At 41.2% G+C, this 13,989-nt stretch overlaps 1 protein-coding gene across 6 annotated transcripts in view; it reads left to right on the plus strand.

Annotated features, from left to right (window-relative positions):
- Positions 1-2,982: 2,982 nt before the first annotated feature.
- LOC127598077 (serine/threonine-protein kinase WNK1-like) overlaps positions 2,983-13,989 on the plus strand; it is a 40,643-nt gene continuing 29,636 nt past the window's right edge. For 3 of the 6 annotated variants that reach the window (XM_052061589.1, XM_052061593.1, XM_052061595.1), the window contains exons 1-2: positions 3,403-3,563; positions 5,290-6,503. In XM_052061589.1, the coding sequence (XP_051917549.1) occupies positions 5,727-6,503 (777 nt within the window). In that variant the 5' untranslated portion in view covers positions 3,403-3,563; positions 5,290-5,726. Of the gene's footprint in view, positions 3,227-3,402; positions 3,564-3,691; positions 3,842-4,224; positions 4,313-5,289; positions 6,504-13,989 lie in introns of those variants that run through there. The other 3 variants (XM_052061590.1, XM_052061592.1, XM_052061591.1) reach the window with 3 other exon arrangements.

Genomic DNA, 13,989 nt, shown 5'->3' on the forward strand with positions numbered 1-13,989 from the left:
CCCATGCGCGTTCCCGACACTCTATCCTCGCCATGCTGGTGTTTCAACTGCGTGGTCACGAGAGGGAGCCAGCCACATTCGGTTCACGCCCACAGTTTTTATTTATTTTATTTTTGCATTCGGCACAGTGGAGTAGATGACGTAGGGTTAGTGGGTCTTGTAAACCACTGGGCCGTCTTATGGTCATTTTTTAATGTAATGTTGCAGGTAGGTGCGCGTTGCAAGATAACACGGAATATAACGTTTGCATCTTATTGGGGAGGGGGCATGAGCGTTGTCACGTCACGTGCCCGCCAGCAGGTGGCGGGTTTTTTCCCCCCGCCATCTGCACACCTGTCCGTAATTTCGGGCTGATTATCCTCCTTTATTAAGAGGCTCCGGCAGTCCTCTCACTGCTGGAGAATTCCTTACCGTGCCATTGCTCTCTCGCGCTATTTACTCGATTGATATTACTTGTTGCCTTTTTGCCTTACGGCCACTACTCTTGTTATTCGCGTTGCATCTAAATTGTATTGCTCTAGATTACTGATTCTGTACTTCCTCGCTCTTTGTTTTTCCGCGAGCGTTTTCGGTTGTTTTCCTTATTTCCTGGTCCTTATTTGATCAGCGCTTTTTGTTACCGTTTTCCCTGTCGAGCTCTTTCTGTTCGTTATTAAAACTTTTTGGGTTCTTACAAGATCTTTTCGTGTCTGCTTTACTTGGGATTCACCTCGTTATTTTGTTGTGCACGAGGCGATCTTTCATCGCCTCGGGCACAACGTGACAAGCGTCCCCCGCCCTCACCCAATTTGAACTGATCCGTGCGTCTATTTAATGTGATCGGCTCAGCCGCTCACGGAGACCGTTATTTTTATGGAAAGAAAAGCAGGGGACTGGACATTTGCAATTGCTAAGATGCTTAAAAACAGAAACCACCAGAAAAGGAGATATGTGGTGCAGATAATAAAAAAATGTAATTGAGGATGCGGCCAAATGCACAAAACTGACAGGTCTCTCCCATCATGGTGGGAGCAGCCCTGCGAGGGACGACATGAGCAGAAGCATGGCCACTGTCTGTTGTAACACGGCGCTGTCATGATCTCACACTTGAAACAAGGATTGTCACAAGAACCAACATTACCGATAATCTGAACGTGATTGAACCTGGATCCGCAAAAGCCAAAGTTGAAGCCCATAAGCATGTCGCGCCATGTATCTTTCTCAGGTCAGTTGTCATGGAACTAGACGCTCTGATGGTGGTGTGCATTTTGACCATAATACATCCATGGTTTGGAGCAGAGACAAAACAATGTGTGAATATATAACACGGAGCTGATGAATGAAACAATGTGTATACACTAGTCAGTGGAAGTCAAGGCACACATAGACAAACAATCATTCGCACTCTAGACACACTTCGGGTCAGTTTAGTGTACAATCAACCTGCCATCCATGTTTTTGGAATGTGGAAACAAAACAGAGTACCCAGAGAAAATCATGGAGAGAACATGCAAATGCCACACCGGAAGGCCATGGCTGGATTCGAACCCATGACCTCTGCACTCTGAGGCAGATGAGCTTCTACCTGCCCCCCCCCCCCCCCCCGCTCATTCATTCAAATAAAAAATCAAATAGAATCTAAAAAGCATAATGACAAGAGTGAATTCTAAATGCTGCTTTTTACTTAGGTTTGTTCCTGCCCAAGATTGGTATTTGTGTGCATCTTATTTCATGAAACCATGACTAGATGGTTTGATAGACTTCTCTGTTGTTTGCATGCTTTGGTGTGAATGCAATGATTTTGACGTTCACTGAATGTTCTTTACTTAAACAGATTATTTTAGAGTTTCCGTTTAGATCAAGTGTACATGTATTTATTAAATCGACAGTTGATATAAAAAAGGTGGCAGAATATCAAGGCATGAAAGAATACTTTTATCAGGTTGAATATTAAATAGCTTGTATTTGTAGTTTTTCATTTTCAAAAGGTTCAGTGATTCCTGACTCATGCTTACTACGTTGCTGAATTGTATTTTAATGTTGGTCATCATGGTGAACAATATTTTTTTAGATGGTTCTTGGGGTAAAATGTTACTTGTTATACTGTATGCTTTTGTACACTATTGACGTTTGGTGAACCGTGAAGCCTATTTTATGAAACTTCACCACCAGAGAGTAGTGTTCACCTACAAATAAACGCATTTTTATTTATTTATTCGGCTGAGTTCTGTTACTGTCATGTCGATTCTGCAAGTATTTTTGATGTAATATCTACGTATTCAATCACCCTGCTCTTGTTTGTGATTCGTATTTTCTGCTGGATCTATTTATACTTACACATTGAGTTGCATTTTTATGCATGACAAGTGTTACATAAATAAAGTTTGATTGCTTGATTGAGTCATCCGAACATACTCTCTCTTTGCCTGTAGTTTTCTATCAACGTATTTACAATACTTTTATATCTGGTGCAATATGTATTATTATAAATGTACAAATGAATGTTGTGAAATATTGTAGCTTTGCGTGGCTAGGCCGACAGAAGCATTAAATGTAAGTCATTGAGTGTGAATGTGTTTCGTGGAAGTGTGTTTGTGGTTAACTTTTTTTGTAATCATTATTTTGTATATAAGTATTTGTATGTGTTGAAAGGATCGACATTTCGATTATGCATTTCAAAGGTATATCATTTAAATCAAGAAATCAAATCAAAATTTATAAGATCAGATCCCCCAGTCTCTCAATGTTTTCTGTCCAATGTGCAATCAATTCCGATTGCATACATTTTTATCTACTGAATCGAAAACCACCTATTAGTAATTATGATATAATTTCTATGAACATTTTTTAAAATATAGAAAATCTAAACGTGAATATAGAAAATAACAACGTGTAAAAAGATGCTCCGTTACTGAGGACTTACGAACTACGAACACGTTTTGAAGAAATGTCACTCTTGCTTCAAATTCGAATTTGCAAGCGTGGTGGTTATGAGGTCATTGGGCACTCACGCATGCGCAGACCCAAACCCCGTTTCTTCGTCAATGCGAAGAAACTGCGTTGCTGGGTTTTTTTTGGGACCCCCAAAATGTCCTTATTTGTCGACACACTGGGCGCTCTTCTGTTGATGATACTCGGATACCGACGATTTACTCATTTTTAGACGACTTCTACTGCGAGGAGCATTTCAACTCCGGGGAATATCAGTTGTGTTGCGGATGTGAGATAGGTCACCGTTTGTCTCCAGGTTCGTAAAGCCGAACTCGGGTATCAGCTAAGTGGATACTGTACAAATGTAACAAAATATTGTATTTTAGTTTTGTATATTTCAAATATAGCCTACGTTGAATCGTTCTGAGGGTGAGGAGGTGGGGTGCGGCGGTGGTGGTAGGTAAGGGGGCGGGTCTAGCTCAAAGGGCCATCCGCAAGACCCGCCTAGCTCATGGTTAGCACGCTAAGCTAAGTAAGAGACGCTAATTGTCACCGCCAGCCTGACTGGTCGCTTTTCAGCCGGCGTTGCATCGGCCTAACTTAACCGGAGCGTCATGGTTATCATTCAGGGATGGAAACTGGACGCCGATACGGTAACGCCATTTACTTGTATTTCTGTATTTTAGAATAGTTTTTCATACGATGGCTAGGGTATGTGATAAGGCAAACAGCGGGGGCATCATGTGTAAAATACGCGACGTGACTGACGTTTGACTGGTTAGGCCACTGAGAAACGGGATTAGCTCCTCTGAGCTAACTAGGTCGGTGCTAGGAAGCTAACAAAGAGCCGGTTGCTGCTTCTTTGCTTTGTGCCTTTGACAGTGTTACCGCTTAAGGTACATTCGGCGTCATATAAAGAGCCGAGGAAAACGTAAGTACACAAGACGAGTCCCAAGTAGGCAAAATGACAGTTTTACCCTACATATTCTAATAAAATGTATTTGTATGTACGCTACTGAAGTTTATTATTCTGCGTTTCAAATGTGCGGTCGGCTATCAATGCCGCCCGGTTCGTGTTGCATCTTGAGATTCTGACACGGTAGGCTGTGGATGGTTTAATTAGCCGAATCGATTGTCATTGACTGCATGTTCAAATGGGTGCCAAACTACGGGCTAAAATGGTCTGAGTGGTTGCAGTGACCGATACAATCTCTCAAGTACACGTACCCCCGCCCGGATTGTGCGGCGTTGTCGTTGTGTTCTTATATGATTAATGCAATGTGATGATCTTAATTACACCGTTCCTCGTTTTAGATTTGAACCGACGGCCTCGGAGCAGCTGTCTACTAGTTAAACTGGCTTTGATAAATGGTCGAGATTAGGGAGCTGGTTCTGCAATCTGGTGCGTTTTGATGTCCTGTACAGTAGAAATAGACGTATAGTAGAATACATAACGTAAATGATTCAACTTGTAGCTCAAGGTCTTTGTATGATTTCTTGTAGGTTTCTTGGTCAGTCTGTATATCTGTATCTTGTTTTATATTGAGTGTCTTGAATATATGCCCGGACTTCAAGTCTCAAAATAAAGATTGACGTTTTGATAGTATGTTTTAATGCAATATCATACTGTATCATACAGAATATTTTTCTAATTGCATGTTGCCATTTTTTGTTGTTGAATATAATCATCAAAATATTAGAAATGTCTTGAGTCAGACTGAAAGCGCAGTTCTACATTGCTGCCAAATCCAACCACAGCCATTATTCTGAGTTGATGTTATTGTAGTTTAGTAAAGGTGAATTTTGCGATGTAGCTTTTGCACATGTGTACCTAATGGTGCTATGAGTGGGTGTAGTAGTAGTAATCATCCATCCATCCACTCCTCGAACACGACAAAGGATCGTCGTGGGCGTGCCAATCACAGCTCCCTTCAGGTAGTAGCCGGAGTACATCCTGAACTGGTTGCCAGCCCATCACAGGGCATAGATGAACAAGTAATAGTAATTACAATAAGAATTAATAATATTAATAATAATAATAGTCTGGGTTTATCTTTAAATTTTGTGCTTTAAACAAAATTATGGTACACATTTTAGCAAGCGCCATGGAAATTGACCGGGTTGATTTGCTTTTGCGGGCCACATAAAATGATGCAGCAAGTCAGATCTGGCCCCGGGCCTCGATTTTAACACCTGTTCTCTAGACGCACATGGTTGTCATTCAAAAGATGCTTGATTTTTTTTTTTTTTTTTTTAAATGTACAGTGGTATGTTTAATATTGCCAAGTCATATTGTAATACTCCCAAGTTTTACATTTAGTTGAAAATGTTTGTTTTTCTTTGTCCAATCTGAAGCATTTTTGTGTTTTTCTCTTGCAGTGAAATTGGACAAGAGCAAATTTGGATTATTTTACCAGTGGGCCATTGCTCAGAGGTTGGGCATCTGTAAGAGGGCTGTGTGTTTTGTTCCTCACCAGCAAGTCCTTATGCTCGACAGAAGCTACAGCCTGCGTTTTACAGAATGGGTGATGCGGACTTAAAGAAAATTTGTATACCAACATCAGCACCCTGTGCCCTGCTGTGGTGTTCAAACCTTTTCCAAAAGAATACCACCCATCCGCCTCCTCCTATCTCTGCACTATGTGTATAAAGACGGACTTCAAGCAACAAGAAAAAGACACTTGAGTTTTTTTGTTGTTGTTTTGTTTTTTTAACTTTTAGTTCGCAGATACTGCTTAAGACAACATCCTTTAGCCGACATGGAACTCTCATTTTAATTTTTCAGTTCTTGTCCCTCCTTGTACTCTTTGTGTGGGATGTCGGAAAAGCCTGATGAAAACATGGTAAAGTTCCTGGCTCCCCCTCCGAAGAGTGGAAACGGTCCCAGTTCTGGGTCAGACTCAATGGTCAATGAATCCCGTCCGGCCGAGGTGAGGCGGCGACATCACACCATGGAGCGCGACCGCGGCAACCCCGAGCACCGCTTCTTCCGTCGCAGTGTCATCAGCGACTGCAATGCCACGGCGTTGGCTCTCCCTTTGCCTAGCAGGATCCCCATACCAGCCGCTCAGCGGAATCAACAGCGAGAGGCCCCAGTGCAGCGGCAACAGGTTCCTGTCGTCCGTGCACCTCAAGTTGAACAAAGTGTGCCTCGTAAAGTGGAGTCCGCTGAAACTCTGGAAAGCGGAGAGCGGAAAGACCCAGAAATTACCAAGGTGAACGCAGTACAGACAAAACAGGTGTCTGCAATCATACAAGATGTTTGTGACGCAGAGTTGGTCGTAGAGACCCAGTCATTGCCAGACTTGAGTCAAAGCGAGGCTGATAACTCCGCCGACTCAAAGGTACTGCATGAAGGGGATGCGGAGGAAGAGGACAAGGACGCCGCCAAAGCTCGTGCGGAGGCAGAGCAGAGGGAAGCGGAGAAGAAAGTGCAGGAGGACATCGAAGAGGCCGAGACGAAAGCAGTGGGAACATCGCCGGATGGACGTTTTCTGAAGTTTGATATTGAAATTGGACGTGGCTCTTTCAAGACGGTCTACAAGGGCTTGGATACGGAAACCACAGTTGAAGTGGCTTGGTGTGAGTTGCAGGTAAGAAATTGCATTACGTTTTATTTGTTTTTCACACTCAGTTTATTTCAATCAATCTTATATATTGGTTTATGACATACAACATTTCAAATGTATGACATACAATAAACTACTGTTCATTTATCACGGGCGATAATTTCCAGACCCACATGCAATTGGTTCAACTCTGCAATATAGAGACTATACGCCAGGAAGAGAATTTTCCATTTGTCAGCAGATTTCTGACTTTTGCAGACCAAAATGGTCATTCTCAAGAAAAGTGCAAATGCCATGAGATTTTTTTTTTGGGGGGGGGGGTGTCTGTCTTGGTGTTGTGGTTGACCCATTTCGACTCATGTAAGGTGTTGCTGTCTGAAGAGAGTTTTTTGTTGGCGTTTCCACTGTGCATCTATGAGAGGTGAGCGGCGCTGTCATTTCATGTGTAGTCCTTGTTTATTGGTTCAGTTAAAGTCCTCCTGCCACAACTGATGGATGTGCACTAATGTTGGCATTAGCTGGTGCTAAATTGGCCGGGAGCAGAATGTCATTCGTGTCTTATCTGTTCACTGGCTGGTTCGCCGCCCTCCGGGCGGCTCATCAGCTAGTTCCTGCGGAAGGCTGGTAAGGTGGTGGTTCGCCGCCCTCCGGGCGGCTCATCAGCTAGTTCCTGCGGAAGGCTGGTAAGGTGGGCCTTCGGCCCACAAAAGTGTTGTTGCTTGGTTCAACTTTTTGTTCATCTTCATTGCTTATCGCGAAAATAAAGAGATGTTTAGCTCTACTAAATAATTGCAATGCTTGTGGGTAGACAACATTTTTTCACTAAGATGCCCGCGCGATCGTAGTGAGCCACTGCCTGAGCGACGCAGTGGCGGCGCGGTGAAGTAGGTACGTTTTGAAAAAGGGACAGACGGAAGGACAGACCGCGTGCGGGACGACGCGCAATATATATATAGATTGTATTTGATAGCATCTTCGCGTCCATATTTTGAGCAGAAGAGCAGCGTCTGAAATTAACTGGCTCAGTCTAAGACCTTCAATTTTTCCCAATCATGATATTGAATATGATATATATATATATTTTTTTTTCCTCCTTTCTTCTTTCTACATACATTCTTGCTGCTGGAGGCTGTAAATTTCCCCAGTGTGGGACGAATAAAGGATATCTTATCTTATCCTTTGTTTTATTGTCAGTGTGTTTTGGGTGAATATATAACACGGAGCTGATGAATGAAACGATGTGTATACACTAGTCAGTGGAAGTCAAGTTATAATCACTTGCAATTCAGTCGTCTATTGAGCCCAGTAGTTTTGATTGTTTTTACACTTTTATTAAAGCAACAGCTTGACTAAAAACTATGAAGTAGTTTAAAACAAGCTGTAGTAGGAAGTTACCATTTTCAAGTGCGTAAACAACCTCAGTCATGACGTGTTTACACCAATAGCATGTGAGGACTGCAGCCTCAATATTCCGAGTGAACTGTTTACATGGCGTCTGTTTGGATTGACCCCAAAAACAAAAAACACCACCTCTGAATCCGAATGAAATTCCATTCATTTTAAACCATTTTATTACATTTGAGGCATTCATGTTGAGTATGTTCATTCCGTTTGGTCGTTTGGTTTCATTACATCTGGAATGCAAGGCTCCATGTAAACCTGGCTAAAGGCAAAGTTGATGATCAGTCATGGCAGTGAGGTTAATGTGCAAAATATTTAACTCGGTGTTTTCCCAAAGTGCTCCCTGATCTCTCTCGCACCATAACTTACCTGCATACTTAAAATGGTGCATTATGAAGATGGCTGTACTCAACTGCTATTCATGGCGGGGTGATGGTCTTTGTCCACTGATGAATTGGCAGCTTCTTTTGAGTTAAGAGCATTTTGGGATTTGCCTCGTGAGTCAGCCTGAGTGTACGGTAATCCCTCATTTTTTGTGGTTAATTGGTAATGTCATGGAGTTGGAGCACAGCGTAACTAATAAAAAAAAAAGTTAGTGCTTGAACAAAAATAAAATGAATGGGAACACAACACTCGGATACAGTTTATGAGACAGTCAACAGACTAGCGATGATGCGCAGCCAATGATCTCACGGGATAAATGTACACGTACTTTCATTGGTCCATGTCACGCCGGGAACCAATAATACGCTTTATTTGAGTGGGCATATAAAAAGCCTATGAGTCACGTCAGATCTTTGTTCAGGATGACCTTCTCATTCGCCACATCAACATGAAACAACCTGTGTTAACCGCAAATAGCGGCGCTGATATTGAGGGGAAAAAAAACGTGAAACACTGAAGCTGTAAAACTTGAAGTGCAAAGTGGCGAGGGATCACTGTATTCTGATTTGTAGAGGTTTCATTTTTGTCTCCCCTCATGTAACAATTATGAATCCATATTTATCTTAGACCACCCAGTTTTCTAAAAGGGCATAGAGCCAATGCAGTTTCCTTTCACAGTTACCTGAGTAACATCCGCTGACAATTCACCATCCACACTGACTTGCATTTCCTTTTTGATTGTTTCACACAGTGAGCAGCATAAGAACATGACCCCCGCCCCCAGCTGGACTGGTACTTAATGACGCCAGTTTTGGTGCTCGTGCTTTTGTAATGAAATAATAGCTTGCCATCACTGATATCAGAGAAAGTGGTTCACAGGTCTTCACCTTACCATTATAAGCTAGCTTTGTTATGCCACCGATCACTGTTAGGTCTGTAGCTGCATCTCATATTTTGGTATTCGGATATCCAACTGAAAATGGTACTCGAATAATTGGTTATTTGGCTAAAAAGAAAAAGTATATTTTGCTTATTTAAAGATACAGAAGATTTAAAAAAACACACATTTACATGAATTGTAAACAGCTGGTTTGCATTTGTAGATAATCAAGCCAGTTGGCAAGCTGGTAGACTGGTTACCACGTCCGACTCACTGTGAAGAGTTCATGGGTTCGATTCCCGGCCATGGCCTTCCTGTGTGTAGTTTGCATGTTTTCCCTGTGCCTACTTGGGTATTCTCCAAGTACTCCAAATTCCTCCCACATTCCCCTATGCATGGCAGGTTAATTGAACACTATATTGTCTCGCTATATTATGTGTGATTGTGAGTGTGAATGGCTATTGTTTGTCTTTGTGTGGCCTGAGATTGGCTGGCAACCACTTCAGGGTGTCCTCCACTTGCTGCCCCAAGTCAACTGGGAGGCGCTACAGCACACCCGCGACCCATGTGAGGACAAAGCTGTTCAGATGATGGATGGAACGTTTTTTACCTAAGGTTACACTGTATAGCAGTACACTATTTTCGGTCAAGAAGCAGTGTAAATGTAGGTGCATTTCTTCCCATAAATTTTGGTCTATGAGACGCATTGTCAGAGGTTCAGTAGCAATTTTGTGGACTGAAACAATGCACTTAAGCAGAGTTTATGAAAAAAAAAAAGATACAGCAACTGTCTATCGATTCAAGTCAGCTGCTTTGCCACAATACGCTGCCAGTAACAATTTAAAAATAAAGGCGAACACATTTCAAGCCCTAGTTAGGCGAAAGCCTTCGACTCTCGCAAGTTTCACAATGGGCTTGCATCGATATCTGGGGCTATACAGGACTTTCGGGTTTCGTCAGTGTAGTATTCTCAACTTTTTTCTAGTCAATTTATTTGTAGCTCAGCACACTATCCTACAATATTCACTAGATGGGACACCAGATTTCTTTCTTTTTTTCCAAGTCATGTTTGTCATAATGGGATGACCCCCAGTGTTTAAACTTGAGACACCACAGCATGTTCAACTATCGCATATTGTTCTAAATTCCTTGGAGGAAAGCTATGCTTTATGGGCTTTCAAGGCGAAATCGGATAATTAATCTGACAAACAAGGTTTTGAAAAAGCTGGATGTTGACTAAAATGACGCCTTTAACAACGTGACAAACGTTTTGCTAAAACTCCCCTTAAATGGGAGGTGTTCCTAAATGTTACTTGAACCACTGTTTTGTAGTCAATTTAAATTCTTTGCACCAAACTACATTTCTTGAAAAAAAAATGTGTACAACCTTACATTGTGATTGGGACTTTTTCTGGCCACTGGATATGTTTCATTTTATTTTTAGTTTGTTAACTTTATTCTATTTTGTTCTCAGCAAAATACATACGGTATTTTATGAACAACCACAAAAATAAAAGATTATAGAAAATAACCATTATTTTCATATAATTTTGAGGGAAAATACTGTAGTGGACCAAAAAATTGCCCAAGCATATTCCTCTGACAAACGCATCCCATCGTCTGAAGTCATTGGGTAGCACGCTGGACCGGATCCAATTAACTCATTCACTCCCAAAGAAGTTTTTAAACGTCTTTTCAGGCTTGGTCTAGAATTGGCTGGTACTGAATGAGTTAACAATTGCACTGATTGTGTACACAATCTGCTTGTGACTGTAATTTCCTTATTGATTTACTGTGACTAGTATGCACTCCTTTTTGGAAATAAGAAAGGGGTGTTGAAGGTTAATACTGAATTTTATAAATTCAAGTCAGTGTGCCTGAAGAAGTCCAAAAGCAATTAAAACTTGGACAAAGTTAGTTACTTCTTGCCCAAAATATATTATTGGACATATAATTGCTCTCTGTCTTTGTTACACATGCACAATTGGCTTTGAATTGAACTAGAACCAATTATAAAATATGCCGGGGGGGGGGGGCTGAGGCAGCTCCATGGACTCGAGCAAAGTTTGACCTCATTCGCCACGTGATGTTGGTTTTTCCTGTCACGCTCTCAGCTTGTCCGACAGCAGCACGTTTACAGCAGCCATAGATTTGCATGCACACTTTGTAACAATGTGAAGATTACAGGCGAGTGCCCCTCCCCCATACACAACATCAATGGCGCGCATGCTCAGAGCGCTCATGCTCAGAATGCTTCTGTGAATGTAAAGTGGGTCACATTCCTGACAGAAGAATCTCCTGTGTGAAGCACAGCAGGCTGGCCTGCCAGGGCTTGTTTTTCCCTATCTCAACCTCCCACACTTTTTTTTTTTTGTCTTCCTCTCGAATGGCCCCAGTTCACATTTCTTTCTTTAACTATTTCACCCCAAGCTGTTTTTTAAAAAAAAATCATCATCCAACATACTTTTGAAAATTCTTGTTTTAGTGTTAGAATGATCAATCATTTACTGATTTAAATATGGCGGTAGCTTGACTCACAAATTTAATGTTCTATGACAAGATCGTAACTCCATTTGCTCGTCTAACAAATCAATTTTCCCAATTGAAAGCTGATGTGAAATGCTATTCATCTGCTGCAGCCCTGTAAATGCGCCACTTTTTGTTTTAATGAAGAAAACTAGGACTTTTATAAAACCACAATAAAAAACATAACCTAGCTTTATAAACTGTAATTACTGTTTGTTAGTGGCCGGATTAGTAGGTTAGGCCTGCTGCACACCTAGCAACATGAGTGAACTTTCGCACAGTGTGCCAGGTTCTGCAACTGTTTTTCATGAATAATAATACATTTTATTTATAAGCGCCTTTCAAGACACCCAAGGACACTTTACAATAATAGCCAGCAGTCAGCTCGTAGTTTTGCCACAATTCAAAATTCTAATATGAAGGGCGGCGTCACAACATTGCAAATGCAACAGCCTATCAGAAATGCCATGTGCTGTCATAATTGTGATTTAACAACCAAAATGAAGGTATTCCCGGGTATCACGTGACCACCACCAAGGTGTACCACTATAGTATATGTATGTATAATAACCCTAGTAGTCCACCGTTAGCGATAAATGCAAAATTATGTCTTTGAATCAAAGGCAAAGGCATTCGGAAAAACACGAGAGAGCTGAAACGTATGGGGAGGGGTTCTAAAATGGCCGAAATTTCATGACGTCACCGGCTGATAATTTTCAGGCATTGCAGCAATAATAATATAATAATAAAAAAGGTTTTGATTCCGTAATCTTCACAATTTACATATTTTGCACCATATATAAAAACTATATATGTATGGATAGCACAGATGCCTCTGAACATTTTGAGTGTTTGAAAAAAAAAAAAAGAATGTTTGTATAACACAACATACATCATTTCCAAAATTGTAAAACGCGTAACTTAGGTTTTTTTTGTTTCGAAGGACCTAAGGGTTAAGGCTGTCACAAGCCAGTATTTTTTGAATCGATTCTCCCATTGATTATTCCATCCATTACTAATAGAAAAAATACTTTGTGCTAACATTTCCCCAAATGATCACGTCACAATCATCCCTGCCCAATGTTTAGTCATGAGACACAAGATATGCTAAGCTACATTAGCTGGAGACGCTTTAACACGCACATAGTGGTCACAAGTCTGTGGAAGACACTTGGCCTCCATAAAATGGTGATGGGCCGTACTTTGGCGAGGATAAAGTTTGTTCAGTGTTAATTCACTTAAAACACCAATTTAAAGCTGCGTTGTTGTTACATCTAGCAGCCGCCAAAGCAACCGTCAACTCGTAATCACGAGGGTCACATTCCCATATTCAAGTTTCTCAGCTCTGCCAGCTCTTATATACACTAATACATACATATTTTTATCCCTTTTCAGTCCAAAAGGGCCACAAAACGTTGGCATCTTCATCAGTATTTGGACTCATCTCATGTCTCCTAACTGCAAAGTTTCTAGCTCCTCAAAACATTCAATGCTACCCAGAAGTTATTCTTACACCGCCATATTTGTTGCCAAGAAACAACGTTGACACCTAGAAATGTGGTGCGGAAACAAGAAAGTAGCCAAACACTGGTTCCGCATGGCTTTTTTGTAAAAAAAACAAAACAAAAACCCGAAGACTATACTAATTAAAGGTAACACCCAAAAGTTTATTTTATTAAAAAAAAACTACTCAGCTCTACCGATTTCAAAATGAAAAAGGAAATCCCCAAAACAAAAAACATTGACATCAAAAAAAGTTAGTTGGATGAGTCTACTCCAGAGGTGTCTACACTCCAGATAGTAGTGCCATGTTCCAATTTCTGAACATATCAAGTATGGTCACGGCACAGATTGCTGTTGGTTTGATTTTGATTGTGGAGATGGGATTCAGCTGGTACCTGGTAGAGGTGCGGATCCATGCGAATGGAATACAAGGCTGCGGACCACCACAAAGCTTGAGTGAAGCCAAAAAAAAAAAATCACAAATTATTTGCCATAAAGCCGTCGGCTGTAGTTTAGTAGCTTTTCAAAATAACATTGTAGACACAATGTGTAATTGGTTGTTTTGTTTGATTTATCTGAACCACTCTGTCCTCACGAGGTTTGCAGGCATGCAGGAGCCTATCCCAGCCGTCTTCGGGCAGTAGGCGTGTTACAGCCTGGACTGGTTACCAATCGCAGGACACACATACACAAACAATCATTCACACTCACACCTTAAAAACAACTTTGAGTGTTCAATTAACCAACTGCATGGGTGTTTTGTTGTTGTTTTTTTTGTAGGAAACTGAAATACCCATAGATTCCCAAACTATCCCT

The sequence above is a fragment of the Hippocampus zosterae genome, chromosome 3 (genome assembly GCF_025434085.1).
Source record: "Hippocampus zosterae strain Florida chromosome 3, ASM2543408v3, whole genome shotgun sequence".
NCBI lineage: Eukaryota > Metazoa > Chordata > Actinopteri > Syngnathiformes > Syngnathidae > Hippocampus > Hippocampus zosterae.